Below are 21,674 nucleotides of genomic sequence, written 5' to 3'. Positions count from 1 at the left end.
GGTTTTGCATGGTGGCAGCTCCTGGTCTGGTTTTGCATGGTGGCAGCTCCTGGTATACAGTGATAGGGTGCTCATATGGAAATTGTCAATTTTTTCCCCCATTGTAATGTTGTTATTGTTATGTGCCATCGAGTCACCTGTAACCCATAGCAATCCTACGTAGAGTAGCTCTGAATCTTGCCCTATCCTGCGCCAGTCTCACGGATTCTGACCTGCCAGCCCTCATTGCTGCAGTTACATGTCAGTCCATCTCATCCAGGGTCTTCCTCTCCTAAGCTGTTTCTCCACCCTTCTGAGCATAATGTCCTTCTCCAAGGATTGGTCCCTCCTGGCTATATGCCCAAAATATATGAGACTGAGACTGAGCTTCAAAATCCTAGCCTCCAAGGAGAAACTTGATTTTGCCCTTTCTAGACCTTTTTTTGTTTTTTCTTGGCAGTGCATATTGTATTCAAGACTCTTTTCCAGCACCACAGCACAAAGATGTCTTCTTCTTCTTTCATTCTTAGTCATTGTCCAGCTCTCTGATCCATAGCAACTAATTGTGAAGACCATGGCCTGGGTTAGGTGCACCTTAGTCTCTGGAATGACATCGTTATTTTTCAGTACTCTGGAGAGTTCCCTGACAGCAGATTTTCCCAATGCATTTTGTCTTTTGGTTTCCTGACTGCTGGTGCAAAGAGTGTTGATTGTGGAGCTGAGCAAGCTATACTTGTTAACGACCTCAATCTCTTCTCCATATCTCATGGCGCTGCCAATTGGCCCAGTGGTGAGAATCTATTGAAGACTACCGGCCTTGACCTGTAGCAGCCAATGTGTCAGGTCCCCCTCAGTTTCAGTAAGCAAAGTTGTGTCATCTGCATAATGTAGGTTGCTGATGAGTCTTCCTCCAGTCCTGATGCCACATTCTTACTCAAAAAGCCCAGCTTCCTGAATCATCTGTTCTGCATATAGATTAAAAAGGTTTTGAGACAGGATGCATCCCTGACACATTCCTTCTTCTGATTTTGAATCATGTGCTGTTTCCTTGCTCTGTTCTGAGGCCTGCTTCCTGGTCCAAGTATAGGTTTCACATAAGCACAGTCAAGTGTTCTGAGATCACATTTTTCTCAGGATTAGCCACAATTTGTTGCGATCCACACAGCCAAATGCCTTTGCATAGTCAATGATATAGTGTCAACATAATAGATTCAAGGCAAGACCATTGAGGCCTGCTTTGCTTTCTGTCTAAATCAACATTTTCCAAACCCCCACATCATAGTATTTTGAGGAAAAATGTGTCTGAACATCACCTGGAACATGATCATGAAAAGGGAACACTTTTCTTCTGAGGTGCCTCTGGGTGGACTCAAACCTTCAATCTTTTGCTTGTTGTTGTTCGTTGTTGTTATGTGCTGTTGAGTCATTTGCAACTCATAGTGACCCTGTGTACAACAGCCCTAAACCATGCGCTATCCTGTGCCAATCTCATTGCCTCTGACACACCCATCCCGATTACCCCAGTCACTGAATCAGTCCACCTCATAGAGAGTCTTCCCCTCCTGCACTGTCCCTCCACTCTACCCAGCATGATGTCCCTCTCCAAAGACCTGTCTCTCCTTACAACATGTCCAAAGTATGTCAGACGAAGCCCCAGAATCCTTGCCTCCAAGGAGCATCCTGGTTTAATCCTCTCTACGATGAATCTGTTTGTTTTCTTGGCAGTCCATGGTACATTCAGTACTCTTCTCCAGCACCACAGCTCAAAGTCGTCAATTCTCCTTCTATTCTCCCTAGTCATTGTCCAACTCTCTGATGCATAACAAGTGATTGCAAAAACCATGGCCTGTATCAGGCGCACCTTAGTCTCCAGAGAGACACCGTTGCTCTTGAGTACTTTAGAGAGGTCCCTAACCACAGACTTTCCAATCGCAATACGTTTTTTGATTTCCTGGCTACTGGTGCCAAGAGTGTTGACCATGGAGCTGAGCAAACTGAAGCTGTGAACAATTTCAATCTCTTCGCCATCCATCCTGGTGCTACCGATTGGTCCAGTGGTGAGAATTTTTGTCTTCTTGACATTGAGCCTCAATCCATATTGAAGGCTGCAGTCCTTGACCCTCTGCAGTAAGTGCATGAGGTCCTCCTCAGTTTCGGCGAGCAAGGTTGTGTCATCTGCGTAACGCAGATTGTTGATAGATCATCCACCAATCCTAACGCCACAATTCTCCTCATAGAGCCCAGCCTCTCAGATAATCTGCTCTGCATAAAGGTTGAAAAGATATGGAGATAGGACACATCCCTGATGTACACCCTTCCCAATTTTGAACGATGCAGTGTTTCCCTACTCTGTTCTGACGACTGTGTCTTGGTCCAAGTATAGGTTTTGCATTAGCACGATTAAATGTTCTGGGATTCCCATTCTTCTCAGAATCAGCCACAGTTTGTTGTGATCCACGCAGTCAAATGCCTTTGCATAATCAATGAAACACAGATAGACATTCTTCTGGTATTCTCTGTTTTCAGCTAAGATCCATCTAACATCAGCTACAATATCCCTAGTACCAACCAAAAATCTTAACTGTTTTAACCATTCATGGACTCATGAGCTCAAGTGTATTCTCTTATTTTAAAATGCTGACCTTTTTTTACGTGTGACTCTTTATGGGATTTTTTATTTGTTGTTGTTTCTTCAAAATAGCTAACCAGCTTTTTCAACCACATCAGCAATACTTACTAAATAAGGTTTTCTTTCTGCACTTGTTTATGCTGCCCCTTTTCTTATTAGAGGCTGTTTAAGGGTTTTATTTTATTTTGCCTTTCTTATAAGAATTGATTGGTACATTATTGATCTCTCTAGCTTCTGGAAATGTGGTCAAAATATTCCTTTGTTGTAGAGTATCTAAGGATACCCATTCACCTCCCCTTTCTTTCTGTCATTTCTTGTTGATCAAAGCAGGATTACTGGTATTGGACATTTTAATGAGTGGCCTGAAAAATGATTTCTACTGGTTATTTCCTGTCTCAAGACTTGTAACTAAGTGTGCAATTTTCTAACCTTTCCAGCTGCCAGAATGTACTAAAATAATGAGTGCTGTTAGACATTTTCAGACTCTGAGCTGGTTGAAGAAATTTCCCCATAAGGCTTTTGCTCTGTCTTAATCTGTGTGCACTTTTGGCTTTTTATGAACAGATGAGGTCACACTCTTCTTCGAGAATCTGATCAAAGTGGTGCATATACAGTGTCCCAGTCATTTCCAGAAGTTTACTGATCTGCCAGCTTTATGTTATTAATGAGCAAATTGTGTATCTATTGAAGTGAGAGAGGAGTAGCACCACCCTGCTTTCTGAATTGACAGACCTGTTACTAAATCATGGTTTTAGCTCTAAGTGAAATAATTGATCAAATGCATCATTTCTCCAGGCTAAATTAATAGAAGTAATCTCCTTTTGCTTACAGTGTTGTCTTATCAACATTATAGCAAACATAGTCCTCCCTTTTTCCCTTCTTGATAGCTACCTAAGTCCGTAACTAGGGGAATGGTAAGAAAATAGAGCTGTTAAGAGCAGAAAATTTGGGGGCAGACTGTTTGAAAGACAGTTCCTTCACTGTCTGTTCCTCTACCTTAGAGAAAGCAGTTAACTCTCCAAGTCCCAATTTTCTCTTTAAGCAGGTGATGATAGCAATAGGACCCCCCTTCAAGGTGTTCTGAAGATTAAATTAATTAATATGTGAAAAGTGCTTAGTGGAGAATGTGGCACATCCTAAACATTGTGTTGTGGACAAATGAAGTTTCTCGGTTAAGATTGTTCAGCAGTTGTAATTGATAGAAAAAAATTAAATACCAATATCTGAAATGTGTTTGGTTTTTTTTTAGAGAAGAATGGACTTTATTGCTAAAGTTGGATCTTCAAGTCATTTTGATCTGTATTCCAGATGTACTTCATTGATAATTTTAAACTGCATTCCATATTGACCCCCTGTAAAACAGAGAAACAAACTTATATATCACCATCTACCAAATATCTGTAGTTTTGAAAGATGAAATAAGATAATTATATTTTCTTTTTTAACTGTGATCAGTTGGGCTGTAGGTGGAAGTTTACAGGGCAAGTTAGTTTTCCGTTCAATAGTTTATACACATTCTATCTCATGTTGTTAAGTGTAATCCCCTCAATTAATAATTTCTAAAGTTTTTAGGCAATGCACCTCCTCTTCTTCACCATCTCATTGTCATCAGGTCAAGACAGACCCTGCAGTGGGATATTGGAAGCTGTAAATCACATGAGAGATGATTGCCCATCTTTTTCCTACTAAGCAGTGGGTGGATTCCAAGTGTTAGAGTGTCTTGGCTTTTGAGTTAACACGTCAGCTGCTTATGGGCTCGGTCACCAGAGCTCCCTACAACAATATGCTTATGTTGTCTAAATACCAGCCATTATACTCAGTGCTGTGTGGGAGCCTTATTTAGCCTCAGAACTGTGCTATGAAGAGGGCACTGTTTTACTCTCATTTTACAGAACAGGAACCAAAGTCGTTTAGAGACGGTAAGAAGTCCTGGTGGTACAATGATTAAGTGCTTACCTGCTAACCAGTAAGTCAGCACATTAGACCCAGCAGCTGCTGCTCCACAGGAGACAGATGTGGCAACCTGTTTCTATAAGATTACCGTGTTGAAAACCCTGTGGAGCAGCTCTGCACTGTGTCATTGGGTTACTATGAGTTTGAATGCTTGCTGGCTATGGGCTTGGAATTCTTAAAGCTCATTAACTTACCTAATATCACATAACCTGTACACAGCGGAGGTTGAAGGCAAACCCAAGAATGTCTGAGTCCAGGTTTCATGAAAAACATTGAGAATACATGGCTTCTTGCATGAAAACAGTAAATAAAAGGTAATAATAAAATGAAAATAAAAAATAATGCTGATGATTTTTAAGATAAACTGCCTGTTTTTTCTCGTCTGCTATTTAGGGAGTTCTGGTAGCCTAATGAATAAGGAGTTGGCATAAGACCGGAGATTTAAATCCAACAGCTGCTCTGTGGGAGAAGGATAGGCAATCTCCTATCATGTGATTTACAGCCTCCAAAAACCCACTGGAGGATCAGCTATGAATTAGTAATGACTTGATGGCAATAAGTTGTGTTTTGGGGGTTGACTTTTTTTTTTCCTTTTTAGTGTTTAAGTGCTTTCAATTCCATTTCAACTCAGTGCAACTATGTGACAGCCTAGGACTTTTCCATAGGATTTTCTAAGCTGTGATCTTTGTGCAAGAAGATCTCCGGGTCTCTCTCCTGAAGAGCGATGGGTGTATTCCAGCCACCACTTTTTCGTTAGCATCCCAGTGCTTATCTGTCTCTTCAGGTTCCTTTCCTGTTGCCTAGTCAGTTGTCACAGAACTCCAGTGGAATATACCAAATCTGAACCATTGATTGAAAACAGAATCTTTTGTGTCTATTGTTATCTAAATTTCAGAGAAAATGGTTTGTAGCAGGAATGCTCCCAAACATTTAAATATATTAACATGTGTTTATATGAGCTCTGATGAAGGCACACAGTTCAAATCTATCAGCAGCACTGCAGGAGGAGGATGGGCAGTCGCCTCCCATGAGATTAATTGCCTCTGAAAACCCTCTCTGTAGGGTCAGCTATGGGTTGGTTCTGACTCAAAGGCACACAGTAAGAACAACCACATGTTTCTATAGCACCTACCTGTTTTAGGCATTGTGAGAGTAAATAAGTTAATTCATGCAAAGCATTTTGAATAAATGCTCAATTGGCATTAACTGAATTTATTATTGCTGGTATGTTTTGTAAAAGTTTATTACATCAGATCTCAAAGAGACTCCATTTCTTTTAAATTATGTAAAATGTATCTGTACGAAAGCATTTGTCATTTCAGTAATCTTCACAAGTACAATTCAGTGGCATTTTAAGTTCATCACATGTTTCCAATGATCCAGTCTAACATTTTTCTGTCCCCATGAAAGAAGCTGAGTGAATATCTCAAAGGGGTGCTGATAGCCTATCCCAGTTAAGTAAAATTGCAAAGACAGAACTGACTTGTAGAACCCGCCCTTGCCTCTAACTCAGCTTCTCAAAGCCCTGATCCCTTTAATCTGTAAGCCAAATCATCTTTTTTCATAGCCCTTCTAGTCAGTGGAGAAATAATTGGTTCTACTGGTTTTAAGGAAGCTCTGGTGGTGTAGTCTTTGGAGAGTTGTACTGCTAATTTACAGGCAGCCAGTTCAAATCCACCAGATGCTCTGAGCAGTCACCTCCTGTGTGATTTTACAGCCTCAAAAACCCACTGAAGGGTCAGCTATGAGTTAGGGTCAGCTAAGAGTTAGTACTGACTTGATTATAATATGAGTTTTATAAATGGGATGTTGTTTTTAGTGTCTGAAACAAGTTTGGCAATGGGTATTGCTTTGGAACATTCCAGCCTAACTCAGTTCAGTCATCTAAACTAAATTGTGATCTGAGCTGTTTAACAAAGATAGTTAATTTAAGGCTCACCTCAGTCTTATTTAAAAATTTCTTCTTCACTATTCCCTTCCTTTGTGGAGTTCAGACATTTCTGATGTGTTAATGAATGTAAAAACCATTCATCCAAAATCTATTTACTCTCCTAGCTCATCCAGTGGGACTGCTTGAAGGTATCTGTTTTCTTGCATGCATAGTCAAGTTAAATTCACAGTTTCCCTACTTTAAAAGAAAAAAACCAAGAAAAAATAAAAAAACCTCATTTTCTTGGAAATAAAATGACTAGACAGACTTTGAAACTATGAAAAACTGTTGCTTTTGCCTCAGGTATTTTTGCTTGAAAACTGATACTTTCATGAATATTTGATTTTTAAAACTTGGACAAGATGAGTGCTATTTCAGTTAGTGTTCAAGTCCTTATGAAAAGGATGCAATTTTAGTTTTCAGAAAAAGTATAACTTTTTCTCCCACAGTGAAAATTAATTTTTAGGGATGCAATCTCTACTTTTGTTTAAATCTCTTGATAGAATGCAAAAGTAGGATTTAAAAGTTTTCATTTTCCATGACTTTTGTCCATTGCAGCCTGCTGAATCTCTTGAAAACCAGCACCTTGTGTGTCAGAGTAGAATTGTGACTAGAACTGTGTTCTGTAAAGTTTCTTGCCAGTGGCTGATTCTTTTGAAAGATTACCAGGCCTTACTTACAAAGGGCCTTTGAATGGACTCAAACTTCCAGTCTTTCAATTAATGGGAACATTTAACCATTTGCACCACCCAGGGACTTTGCTAAAAGCTTTATACTTTCTTTATCTCAAGAATATATGCATTGAGAAATGTCAGCAGTATATACCATCAAGGCTTTTATAGGGTAACCCAGCAAATGGCCAAATGCTTTAGATTAGTAGTGATAAGTGCTTTCAAAACTGTCTAATTAAGGATGTATCTAATTATGAATCTAAATCAGTTCTGTGATATGATATTGATGTATTAATTCTAAACATATTATGTGGGGCTTTTCGAAGTCTTTTAGCTACAAATTTATAATGTTACAAAAGAGAAGTTATGAATAAGAAATAAGATGAAGGTATTTAACTACCACTATTCCCTGCTATTCGCATTGCCATGGGAAAGTCTGCTGTTTGGAACCTCTCCAAAGTACTGAAGAGCAATGATGTCTCTCTGGAGACTAAGGTGCATTTGATACAGGCCATGGTTTTCACAATCACTTGTTATGCATCAAAGAGTTGGACAGTGACTAGGAGGATAGAAGGAGAATTGATGCCTTTGAGCTGTGGTGCTGGAGAAGAGTATTGAGTGTACCATGGACTGCTAGGAAAACAAATAGATTCATCCTGGAAAGGGTCAAACCGGGTGGCTCCTTGGAGGCAAGGATTCTCAGGCTCTGTCACACATACTTTGGACATGTTGTGAGGAGAGACCAGTCCTTGGAGAAGGATATCATGCTTGGGAGGGTGGAGGGACAGCGCAGGACGGGAAGGCCTTCTATGAGGTGGATTGATTCAGTGACTGGAGTAATCGATATGGGAGTGTCAGAGACAGTGCGATTGGCACAGGACAGAGCAGAGTTTAGGACTCTTGTACATAGGGTCGCTATGAGTCGCAAGCGACTCGACGGCACATAACAACAACAACAAATTCCCTGCTATCAAGTCAACTCCAGCTCTGTGCTGGGTTTCTGAAGCTGTGCCTTCTAAGGGGAGATTAACCACCTTTGTCGTGTAGAGTCACTTACGGTTTCAAACCACTGGAGACTCTCAACCTTTTGTTTAGTGGTGTAATATGCTATTGACTATACCATCATGTCATTAATATTTATTTGATGCATTATATGGATAGAAATAATAATAGCCAACATTTACTGAGGGATTACTTTGAGTCAGACACTGCTGTGTTATATTTGTTTAATTTAATCTCTACTTCATGGAAAATGCAAAGCTGTTTTATTATTTTGCAGAATTCAGCCCTAGTAAATTATAGAACTAGAATCAAGGTCCCAAGCTGTCCAATTCACAGTCCAAACTCCGAGCCACACCTGTCAACAGCTTCTTCACTAGAACATTCTGCCCTCTAAGGCTGAGTAACTTTACAGACTGTTTTGAAAAGGTTTGCCTACATTGCTCCCTTGAAGGTAATAGGCACATATTAGCTCCATCTTACAAAGAATCTGTTTCTCAGGAATAATCTGTGATTTTCAGAAACTTTATAATTGGTCTATATCAACACTCAGGAAATCAAAAGACAAATTGCATTGGAAAAATGTGCTGTCAGGGACCTCTCCAGAGTACTGTTTTCAGTCTAGAGACTAAGGGACGCCTGATACAGGTCTTTGCATTTACTTGCTATGCATCAGAGAGTTGGACCATGACTAAGGATGATAGAAGAAGAATCAATACCTTTGAGTTGTGGTGCTGATAAAGAGTCTTGAACATGGACCGCCAAGAAAATAAATAGGTCTGTCTTGGAGAGGGTGAAAACAAGTTTCACCTTTGTGGCTAGGATTTTTGAAACTCTGTCTCACATACATTGGGCACATGGCCAGAAGGGACCAGCCCTTGAAGAACATCAGACCTGGAACAGTGGAGGGACAGCACAGGAGAGGAAGACCCTGGATGAGATGGGTTGATGCGGTAACTGGGGGCAGTGGGGATAGGTGTGTTGGAATCAGTGAGACTGGCTCAGAACAGGGCAGGCTCCAGAGCTGCTGTACGTAGGGTCCCTATGAGTTGCAGGCAATTTGAGAGCACTAACAGCAACAACAACTATAATAGAATTATGTATGTTTTTCTCCTGGAAACATAAAGAATGAAAGGTATTTCTTACATGCCATTAGTAGTTGTATATGAAATCTTATACTTTATATTGGAAATCTTTACCACCTGATTTTAAAATGCCTCTATTCTACATGGTCTTGTGATGACTCTGAATCCTTTAAATGAGTTTTCTCTCCCTTCACAAAATCTTAGCAGTACAGCAAAATACCAGTGTGAAACATCCTATCACAGGTTTTCCTAGCCAAGCATCTGAGGTGAGGACAGCTTTAAACTGTTCAAGCACATTAAAATCAAATCAGTGGTGGAGATGCTGGAAGCTATTCAGAAAAGTAGTCTCTGTAGAACGTTAAAAATTTTATCCCCAAGTGAAGCTGATCAGAAAGTTTGGCACATTAATATCTGTGGCCAAAATCAGGAGCAATAGGTCATTTTCATCACGATGTCAAAGGCTGGGATTCATGGAACTCCTTTGGAAGACTATAGTTCTTAATTCTCCTAAGGATTTTTAGTTAATTTCACTTACTCTCAGAAACATCTTAATAGAAGAACTACAGCTAGCCACAGTTTGGGTTCTTTTTCTTGTTGTGTACTATCAAATTGGATACAGCTAGCACAGGAGGAAGTTGCCCTGCCTTCTCCAGCAGAGCATCGGGTGGCAGCTAGCCACAATTTAAAAGGTCCAAAGATTGGGACCATTTGTGATATTACTATTTAAATGGATGTGTGACATTTTACAGCCAGAGAATGTGTACTGATGCCCATAGCTGGCTTGTCATGTTTAGTAGTTTTCATGTTGCTTACACAGGAAGAATAACTTCTGTAATGTGAATTTAAATGATTCATCCAGCTAATAACTGTGGGTTGGCCTAGTGAGTGATAAGCTTAACTAATTCAATTTCTATGGCTCTTGTAGAAAAATAATGAGCAAATACATTAAAATTTTAAAATATCAATGCAACCTACAAGATGTAGTGTTTAATAAAGATGCATGTTTCCATTTTAAGATGGATGTTGCATCATTCACTGACCAGATAAGGACTAAATTCAGTTATAGAACTGAATATACAGTTATCTAACTAAGGGAGCTCTGTTGGTGTGGCCTGTTGGGAAATGCACTGCTAACCCAAAGACTGCCTCAGGTGGTTCAAATCCACCAGCAGGTTTGTGGGAGAAAGAGATCTCTTGCCATGTGACTTATTCCCTCAGAAGCTCACTAGAAGGCCACCTAAATTCCAGATGTGGCTCAACAACAGTGAGACTGTTTATGCTACTGATGATAAATTGACCATGGTGACCCATGCACCCAGAAGAAGGTGGCCAAATCCTGAGTAATCCAGTGATTGGTTTTCAGTGGGCCTTTGTGTTCCATGGGGTTTCATTGGCTGATTCTTCAGAAGTAGATTACAAGGCCTTCCCCCCACCTTCTGCTGATCTGTATTATTTAAAATAAAAGTGAAGTGGTTTCTTTCTAAGAACCTTGATAAAATAATGTGCAGTACGTAGAAAAAGTAAAACTCAAGTCCATCAGGGACTATGAGAGGAAACCAGGGTATGAGGGTACTGAACAAGTCATATTGGAGCATGTTACCATCAGATTGATAGAAAGTGGAAGGAGGGTGTTATTTAATGAATGTGGAGTCTGAGGGCTAGGATAGCTTTGCCCAACTGCATTGTTTAATCAAATGATTATTTGTTTTTTGGGGGGTGCTGAAATCAAAACAACAGCCCATGAAATTTTGTAAGTATATGCGTTAATGTCAGGTTTGTCGGCATTCTGCTTGTTTGCAGGTGGGTAACGGGCATTCTGATGAGGCGGCAATGATCCTCCATAGGAAGGGCTTCGACTGCCGGTTCCAGAGCAAAGACATGGGGCTGCTTTGCTCCACTACTCAGGGGAAGGTAAGTTGAAAGGTAGTTTTTGCTTGTTGGAGTAATGTGTTTTAAAATCCACACTTCTGACAAATAATCCTGACAATAAGAAGATGTTTCATTTCCTCTTCTCAGACTTATTCCCCGAAGCCTGCACTTTGACTCATCTTTTGCCATCTTAAGAAAACATTTTCCCAGTCTTGGTGTCTTTTCCTTGTCAGCATCAAAATACCCAGTCTACACAGGCCCACATGTGAAGGGAATTTGTTTCACATTTCCTCTTCCTTGGGCCACACAAACTGACATCCAGTCTGGTTTAGGAAGGGCAAACCCATGCCAGTCAGGGCTCAAAGCAGGTCTTAAAGCAACTAATGCCTTATGGCGAGAGCAGTAGATCATATTGCTGAGGCTGTGCCTACTCGGTAAGTCGGGGGCCACCATCAGGGCAGCTGCCCTAGGTTGTGTCTTTGTAGGAAATGCAGGTCTAGATCTTCTAATTAGTCAAGATTTGTACATGAGCCAACAGGTCCTAAGGCTGGCTACTACTTGCCCACTTCCTCCTTTCTTATTTCTGATCAGTTACACCAGCTGGCAGTACGTCAAGATTTCCTTGACAACCCTCAGTGCTCTGCTTCTGTCTCAGTGTGACTGTAAATTCAGAGAAGACAGTCACATTGGTCCTAGCATGCAGGCAAGTCGGCCTCCTCAGAACTCAGCTGACCATCTCCCCTTTAAAGCTCTTCAGATACACAACAGCCCAAGGCTTAAGAGATTCATTTTCAAGCCTGCAAACAAGAATGTAGATAGGCTCTAAAAAAAAAAGGGGAAAAGAAAATCTGCTGCGGAGGCAAGTAGCTCCATTCTTCTACCCACCTTGAATGGAGAAGATGCTAAGAAAATACTGATTATCATTTTTCCCTTGACTTTCTTCGACCTCATTATTGATGATCTGAAGTTATTTCACTTTGAGACCTTGTATTTTAACTTTTAAGATTTTTTTTCCCCACAAATGATTCTATGATACACATAGTATGAAAACTGACTGGGGTGAGAGGGGTCCTAACTCTAGAGCTGGAGCTCCCTCTGAGGAGCCTCCTTATGAACCAATATCTTAACTCTCAGGTGTATTAGAAACAGAGGAAACATAGCTTAAAATCCCTAGTATTAGTGATGTGTTGAATGAAAGAAAACCAAACCAGTTACCTTTGACATTTTCACTCATGATAGCCCCTTTTGTGCAAAGCAGAACTATATTTCATAAGGCTTTTCAAAAGCAGATCACGTAGTCTTTCTTCTAAGATAATTCTAGGTGGATTCAAACCTCCTTCCAGGGATTGCTAAGTACTCTACAACTTTTACCACTCAGGAACTTGAAAGTAAATGCAAATGTTTAAAATCTACACGTCATAGATTCTCTTTTTCTTTTAATTGAAAATGTAATCTTGCATATGATACCATTTCAAGCAATATAGAATGGAATGCAAAGCATGTTACGATTTCACCTGATATAATTCTTCACAATGAAAATTAGAGTAACTAGTGGCGAAATATTTTGATAAATATAACATGCCTCTGGAAACTCTATGAACTTTGATAAACATCCACAGTTGTAGAGGGGCTTCAGACCTTTTGTTCATAGGGTTGCTGTGAGTCATGCTCAACTCTAAGGCAATCAACAACAACAACATAATCCATATAGTAACTGTTGTTTGTTGTGTATGTCAAGTCAGATTTGACCCATAGCTGAACCTCTGGCAGGTTTTCAGATGCAGTTACTCGCACAGGAGGAGATTGCCCATCCTTTTTCAACAGAGCAGCTGGTTGATTTTAACCACTCCTCTTTGGGATTACAGCACAGCTTCTTACCACTAGGCCACCCTGGTTTTTTTGTTTGTTTGGTTGGTTGGTTCCACCCCCCTCCTCCAGGGGCGTATACCCCTCCTGGAAAAAAAGAAAAAAGAGCTAGAGTAAAAATTGTTTCATCTAATGGTGATATGTCAAAAGTTTTGTCTCTGAAATTTTGAATAAACAAAGATATCCACTATCCCTGTAACAACATTATGTTGCAAATCCTGACCATTATAAGAAGGCAAGAACAATATAAAAAGAATAATAGTTTCAACAGTGAGACAAACTGTAACCATTTGCAATTGTGAGGGTTGCGGACATAGACATTGCTTGTATATAGATGAAAAAGAGGATCTCTTTTACTCTTTCTCGTCTTTTTCAGTGAATATATAGATGTGCTACTAATCTGTACTCATGGTGAATCTAAATATGCCAATTTTCTTTTATTTTTTTTTTGTCATTTACTTTTTAGATGTTGGTGCAGAAACTTTTTAACAAGTTTGTTGTTGAAAGTCTCACACCTTCGTCATTATCCTTGATGCATTCACCTCCAGATGCTCGGAATATAAGTGAGATCCGCCTGAGTCCCATGGAAATCAGCACATTCCGAATCCGTTTGAGGTGAACCTGGCTTTACATTCGGATTGGGAAGCATTGGCTTTTGTACCTTCTTGGTTTGACGTGCAATAAAGAAGCACATTGTTTTAGCTTCTGGCTACTGTGAGAAAATGAATTCTGTGATATTTCCCCCCAACACAGTGAGAAAGAAAAAAAAAAGCCATGCTATAAACCAGGTTTTTTTTGTTTTTTTAAGTTCCTTCCATGGACTACCACCATCAGTATACATTGAAGCAACAAAGGAAGAAATATCTAAAGACAACCTTTCAGCAGATTGTATCTCAGGTTAAACGCTAACAAATTATGTCTGTGTTGGGGGTTGTGAAGAGAATCTTATAAGTAATCATGTTGCTGATACTTCTATAATTTTATAAAAATACCATTTCACTGAAAGGGAATAAAAGCTGGTGGCAATAGCTAATGGCCAAAATGGTTGCAGTCATTGATGTGAGTTAGAGAAATTTTGTGTATTGAAGTAAATGGAGAAGTGCAATCATGGATTCTTTGATTTCCACGCCTTTTTGCTAATGTACCTCTTGACCCTTCCTTTATTACCATTTTTAAATAGTTCCAAAAGTATCAGATTCTGACTCATTCAGCTGTAGAAAAAAGAGGCATATTTTCATTACTTGACAATATGGGATAGGTGCAATTTATTCCATTGTCACTCAAATTGAAGAAGCAATTCCATAGGTACCAAAAACCTATTTTAGGTACCACAGGTGTCTTTTTACACAGCTCATTTGAATACAGGTGTTGTGAGAGGGGGTTTTCTATTTTAAAACTACCATATCAAAATGAATGTGCCTTATTTTTTAATAAGTCTTGTTAAATCTTTTGGTGTCCATATTACTGTCTGGGGGTGGGAGTGGGCATTGGGGTGGGCAAAGGGAGGGGTGGATACTTTTTATGATACATAAAATGTATAATTTTTGCCTGACAATGCTGGCCACATTCTGATCTGTTTCATTAAACTTGTGCTGATGTTACTCTAAACATTTTGACTATTTGAATGTACGGAAATGTCAGAAAACAAAACATGGAAGAAAAAATATTGTTAATTAAAATATGCTGCTGCCAAGGAAACTGCAACTTGATGCAAGGATTTTGTAACAGGCAAAATCCAGATACTGTTTCCATCTCACAGTAGTGAACCATCTTGAAGCAAGAAGGCTTTAAATAGACATTGTGTCAAGCCTGCTCATGTAGCTTAACATGATTTATTAAGGGAGTTGTTTGTTCAACCAGTTCCAAACTTTTATGCGTGCTAAACTCAAAGGAGACTTCTAATGGAAGCCCATGTGCCATTAAAGTACTTTTAATAAAATCCATATCAGATCAGTGTTTCCTTAATTTTAAAACACAAGCAACATTAGGTTGTTCACTTTGCCTGAGAAGGATTGATTATGTACAGTTTTGAAAATTTTCTTTGTGTTAATTAGTAAAATTAGTGTTGTCTGGTTTTTGACATCCATTTACCTCTTCTCGTTCCAACATTCTTAGCAGAAATTAAAACATAATGTGTGTGTGTGTGTGTGTGTGTGTGTGTGTGTATGTTTCACCTTGTATTTTATCACCTGGATTTTCACTCAAGATGCAGTTCCTAAAATTATTGTGATGCTAAGTTCATAAACTACTTTTGCCTTTACTAACTAAGAAAACAATATGACTTCTGATAGAGATATTACAAGGAGGAGGGGTAATTTCACGCAATAAACATGTACTGTAAATTTTCTTCCGGATTTTTTTGAGGATAAACAACTGAAAAAAGATGAAAAGAATAATGCTTCCTTTTGAGGGACATCAACAGATGTAAGAGTTGCCAGAAGCAAATCCCGAAAATTAGATCAGTATTTCCGTTGCATCTAAAATGTATAGCTTCCTGTGGGAGTGCACCGTGTTCAGTGGATATGCTTAAATCACTTTGTAAACCCTGATCAGCTGAAATAAAAAAAAAAATTAAAAATCTTGATGCAATAACAGTGGTTTTGCCACTTCTGGTTGATTGAGAGGGATCTGTCATATGTCTGTCGGGGTCTTATTCATTGTGTGTTGCCACCAGCTGTTCACAGGTAAAGCAGAAAGTCTCTTTAACCAGCAAGCATCTGCTTTTTCAAGTTATTTTTAGAATACATCATCAGGGAAATGAAGAGAGGATGCTTTTGCTTTGGGTTGTGGTCAAGAACTGAGTAAATAATTCAGTGTCACCGGTGCACACTGAAAAACCATACACTTAGCAGTAATTTCGCTGATGCATTTGTTTGCTGAGGTTTTATTACATGTGTTACGGTTGTCAGTTGACCAAGTAGTTCGTTGTGTTCTTGTGTTTTTGTGGTTTTCAGAATTTTTTATTTGATGTTACAGCTACAATGTTTAAGAACTCAGCATTTTTGTTTTCTACAAATACTGGTTAAAACAAGACATTGTTAAAATGTATTGTAAAATGGTGTAATTACCTTTTATGTCTTTGTTGTGCTTAATGCCGAAATGTCTCCACATGCCTTTGTCTGGAATAAAATCTTTGCTTTCATTTTGATTATGTTGCTCCCCTTGGAATCAACAAGTTTTGATATTTTATCTTGGAAGATTTTATATCTTTTTGGGACTATGTAATATAAGATCTCTAATAAAAGACAATATTATCATGTGCATGGTCCTCTAGAGTACTTCTTGTTCATATTTTGTAAACATATATTAAACATTTATAAAATATATAAAAAAGTCATTGTTTCTAAATCATTGTTAATGAATCATTTCTTCTTCTACCCAATTTCAGGTGGAATGCATTGTTTGAGAGAGCAGGTGGGTTTTTCATCAGAGTTTGAGGTTGAATCAAGAATAGTTACACTTATGGGAGACTTCTCAGCCAGTTGGGTCCCTGGGGGGGACACACATGGTTTTCACTTGTTAGCTTAAAACTTAACACTTTAATCCTCCCCTCTGGAATGTCAGATAAGAGTTTCAACTTGACGGTACAAAACACAAACAGATAGATATAAGTGAAGTTTGGAGAATCTAAAGAAACTTATAAAATATTTGGCTGGCAGATAAAGTGTATCTTGGACTCTGTTACATGTGATTATCATGTCAAAAAATAATTTGAGTATTAAAGTCATTAAATATTTTAATATAGGTTCCCAGGGCCTCCTGGAAAACCTTGTACATAATGGGTACCTGTGATAGGAGGCCAATTAAGAATGGCCATGGTTGGTCAAAGAGGTAGAACAAAAGAAAGTTGAGAGAAGTAGCAAGTACCATGTTGTTACCTTAGAACAAGCTGAGCACAAATGCCTAAAAAGAGACTATTGGAGACAACACTGTACAAACTAACATGTACAAAAATCAAGATCATATGGGCCCCAGTATCTAAAGTTCAGTGACAGAGAACTCTTACAACACAACTGTAGCCTAGTGTGAAATGATGTTATCCATGATCTGTTTTTCACTCTTGGTTTTGTATTCTTCTAAGCTGCCTTCATTCGTAGGTGATAAGATCTATTTTTTGATGGCAAGATGATAATAGCACATCCAGACTTGCACCAGCAGTCCTGGTGGGAAGAGAGCACCTCTTAATTTTTCCAGAAAATGTCTTAACGATTGATGTAACTGAGGCACATGTGGCTTATGTATTCTTGATTGTGACTAAAAGTAAAGTTTAATTCAACTTAAACACAAAGATAGAATAAGTGACAGGTAGTTTCCTATTCTGACTAGGGTTGTATGCCAGAGAAATGAGAGTACTTGAAAGGAAAACGAGATACAATGGAAGCAGAAAAAAATAACCCACTGTGAGTTTCAAGAAATAATCCCAAGAAGAGACAGATTTGAGATCGTTTATAAAAGGTTAATATAAATTTACCAGGATATGGATAAGTGTTCTAGATAAAAAGGCCAAAACTACAGATACTGAAATGTTAGAAGTCTAAACTAGTAAGGGTGCTCTGGCAAGAAGTGGCACTGCAATCCAAGAGGTGAGCGGTTTGAATCCACCAGATGCTCTGCTGGAGAAGGAGGGATAATCTCCTCCTTTACCAATCAGATCTGATTTGACGGTACACACACAAAAGAATAAAATTTTTTTTTAAAAGTCTAAACTAGTGAAAATTCCACAACTCATTGCCATTTAGTTCATTTCATCTCATAGTGACTCCATAGGGCAGAGTAGAATTGTCACATAGGATTTCCATGTCTTTAAAGCTTTTCAGAAGCATACTGCCACATCATTGTCCCTAGGAACAGCGGTTAGGTTCAGACTTCCAATCTTTTGGTTAGTATCCCAAATCTGCACCTACAGCAACGCTAGAGTTCTTCATCAAAATCTAGAAAACTTGCGGGGGATTTTGAATACCAATGAAGTTTTTTCTTTTGCTTTTCGAATAGAGTGGAGTTGGGCTGGGGTGGGTGGGGAGAAAAGTGCAACAATGAATGGAAATCCAAAATCTCTATAAATGCTCATTGAAATTAATAAAAAAAAGGAAAAAATCTAGAAAACGTGATGATTTCTTTTTCTGAGGCAGTAGTGTGCAAGAATAGCTTTCTGCAGTAATCGGTATGTCTCCAGACCATTGTGCAATGTCCATTATGGGAACCACAAACTATGATTCTTGAACATTCCAAATGTTGTTAGTGCGCCCAAGACACTGATTTTTTTTTTTAAAAAAATTAGACTTCTTTACAAATGTTTGCTTCTTCTTAAAAAAAAATGGTTTGCTTACAAAGTTATATACATTGTGTTTCACACTGTTCTTCATTCTCATTGTGTTTCATGCAGTCATTCTCATCTCATGCATTATGTTTTATAAAATTAATCACCATAGGACCTTACCCATCATTACCTTGTCTTTTCTCCCAGATCTTTCCCATTTTCTTCCCTCCATCCGTCCACCAAACTGTGCAACCCTGAGGATTCACCCCATCCATACTCAGTTCTCCCCCTCTTGAGTTCCCATACATGTTTTACTAGTTAGTCTTCTATTTTATTTTTTTTACGAGTGGTCTTATGCAGTGTTTGTCCTTATGAGACTACTTTAGTTCACTCAGCATAATGCTCTCCAGCCTCTTCCAAGTTGCATCGTATTTTTAAAAATTGTTGCTCTTGAGTGCTGCATAGTATTCCATTGTGTAAATGTACCAACATTTCTTAGTCCATTTGGTTGTGGTTGGACATTTGGGTTGTTTATATTTTCTTGCTATGATGAATAACACTATTATGAACATTGGTGTACAAATGTCTGTGCTTCAGTTCTAATTTTCTTGGGGTCTATTCCAAGCAGTATAATAGCTAAGTCATAGGGAAATTCTATGTTCAGGTTTTTGAGGAAACACCAAACTGACTTCCACAGTGTTTGTACCATTTTACAATCCCACTAATAGTGTATAAGAGTTTCTATCTTGCCACATGCTCTCCGACATCTATTACTTGCTGTCCTATTAAACTTTGCCACTGCTTCTGGGGTGAGATAGCATCTCATGGTAGTTTTCATTTGCATCTCTCATTGCCAGTGATTTCGATAATTTGTTTATGTGTCTGTTAGCCAAGGAATATCTTCCTCTGTGAAAAGTCTTTCCATATTTTATGCCTATTTTGTAATTAGGTTATCAGTCTTTTTTTTCTTCTGGAGGTCAGGAATATTCTGTAAACTTTTGTTATGAGACCCTTGTCTGAGATGGTATTGCCAAATGTTTGTTCCCAGTTGGTAGGCTTTCTTTTCACCTGATTAGACAAAGGTTTTTAAGAGCACAGAGATTTAATCTGTAGGAGGTCCCATTCATCAATTTTATCTTCTCCAGATTGTGCATTTCTGGCTATATTTTCAGTCTCTATACCACAGACTAAGCCATCTAATCTTGACCCCAGTTTGTCTCTAAAGAACTTTATGGTTTTGAGCTTTACTCCCAGGTCTCTGATCCACCTTGAGTTGTGTGTGTGGTGTGAGATGTGGATCCTGTTTCAATGTTTTTCAGGTAGCAGTCCAGTTTTACCAGCACCGTTTGTGGAATAGCTTGTAATTTACCCATTTGATAGGTTTTATTTACTTATTGAATATCAGTTGACCATAGATAGATGAGTATTTCTGGGTTCTTGACTCTGTTCCATTGGTCTATGTGCCTGTCATTGTACCAGTACCATGCTGTTATGGTACTACCACTGTGAGTAGGTTTTGAGGTCATGGAGTGCTATGTCTCCCACTTCATTATTGTTTTTCAGAAGTGCTTTGCTTATTTGGGGTTTCTATCATTTCCAAATAGACTTGATCATTTTTCTTTTGATCTCCCTGAAAAAGTGAATATGCTATTTGTATTGGAATTGCTTTGAAAGTGTAGATTGCTCTTTGTAGGATTGTCATTTTCACAATATTCAGTCTTCCTATCCATAGACAGGGAACATTTTTGTATTTATTTAGATCTTTTATTGTGTCTTGCAGAAACATTCTGTAATTTTCTTTGTACAGGTCCTTTTTGTCTCCGGTTAGGTTCACTTCCAACTATCTCAATTTGTAGTTGGCTATTGTACATGGTATTACATTCTTAGTTTCATTCTCTGTGTTTTCTTTGTTACTATAGAGGAATCATACTGATTTTTGGATATTGATCTTGTATCCTGGAACCAAACTAAACTAGTACACTAGCTCTAACAGTTATTTTTGTTGAGTCCTTGGGGTTGTCTGTGTATACTATCCTATTATCTGCATATAATGACAGTTTAACCATCTCTTTGCCAATCTGATGCCTTTTATTTCCCTAGCAAGTATTTCCAATACAATATTTAATAGAAGTGCTGACATAGAGCATCCTTGTCTGGTCCCTGCTCGCAAGGAAAATGGTTTAGTCTTTCTCCATTGAGCATTAGATTGGCTCTTTTTATTTTGCATACATACTATGTTGAGGAAATTTCCTTCTATTCCAATTTTGTTGAAAGTCTTATGAAGGAGTGTTAGATTTTTCTCAAATGTCTTTTCTGCGTCAATTGCTAAGATCGTATGGCTCTTGTTACTTGCTTTGTTAGTATATGATGAATTACACTGGTGGTTTTTCTTATGTTGAACCATCCTTGCATACTTTTTTTATAAATCCCACTTGGTCATGATTAATTATTTTCTTATGTACTTTTGGATTCAGTTGACTAGGATTTTGTTAAGAATTTTTGCATCTATGTTCAAGAGAGATTTTGGTCTGTAAGTTTCTTTTCTTGGTAATATCTTTGCCTGATTTCTGTATTAAGATTATGCTTGCTTAACACTAATAATTGTATCTGGGAGTGTGCCTTCTTTTTTCTATTTTTTAAAAAATAAGTAGAATTGATGATAAATCTCTGAATGTTTCATAGAATTCGGCTGTGTGAAGCCATCTCGTCCAAGACTTTTATTGTAGGGGAGTCTTTTTATTACTTGCTCCATTTCTTCTTTTGTTGTGGATCTGTTAAAATGTTCTATATAAAAAATTAAAAAAATAATGTTATATATCTGACCATGTCACTCTGATAGGGCATGAATTTCAAGGAATTTGTCCATTTCCACTGTTTTCAAATTTATCAGAGTATAGTTTTTCATAAACTGATGTTATAGATTCACTTTCGTCTGGTTCTGTTGTGATGTCCCTTCTATCATTAATTAATCAAATTATTAGTGTATTTATTTCTTTTGTTTGCCAACAATTTGTTCATTTTATTGACCCTCTCAATGAACCATCTCCTGGTTTTGTTGATAGTTTGTTTGTGTTTTCTCTCTTGTTAATTTCAGCTCTTGTTTTTATCATTTCCTTTCTTCTAGAGGCTATAGGGTTAGATTGTGTGTGTGTGTGTGTGTGTGTGTGTGTGTGTGTGTGTCCTATTTGATGAAGGTGTTGAGTTAGATCATTCATTTTACTTCTTTGGTTTTCATTTGTTTGCCTATTGCTATGAACTGGCCCCTGAGGACTGCCTTAGCTGCATCCCAGAGGTTTTAATATGTTGTATTTCCATTATCATTTGTTTTGAGGACCCTTTTTTTATGTCATTCTTTTTTTTTCTATAACCAAATCTATTCTTTTCAATTGATATGCAGAACAGATTGTCTGGGAGGCTGGCCTCTATGAGGAGAAAT

The 21,674-nt window shown here is 38.3% G+C and overlaps 1 protein-coding gene across 1 annotated transcript in view; it reads left to right on the top strand.

Annotated features, from left to right (window-relative positions):
* MAN2A1 (mannosidase, alpha, class 2A, member 1) overlaps window positions 1–13,600 on the top strand; it is a 308,450-nt gene extending 294,850 nt beyond the window's left edge. The window contains exons 21-22 of the mRNA XM_006886707.1: window positions 11,047–11,157; window positions 13,448–13,600. Coding sequence (XP_006886769.1) covers window positions 11,047–11,157; window positions 13,448–13,600 — 264 coding nt within the window. The remainder of the gene's footprint in view (window positions 1–11,046; window positions 11,158–13,447) is intronic.
* Window positions 13,601–21,674: the final 8,074 nt, after the last annotated feature.

Source organism: Elephantulus edwardii, unplaced genomic scaffold (genome assembly GCF_000299155.1).
Source record: "Elephantulus edwardii isolate Elephantulus edwardi_28Jun2011 unplaced genomic scaffold, EleEdw1.0 scaffold00050, whole genome shotgun sequence".
Classification (NCBI taxonomy): Eukaryota; Metazoa; Chordata; class Mammalia; order Macroscelidea; family Macroscelididae; genus Elephantulus; species Elephantulus edwardii.
The sequence above is the reverse complement of the archived record's forward strand: the minus strand, read 5'-3'. Positions and strand labels throughout refer to the sequence as shown.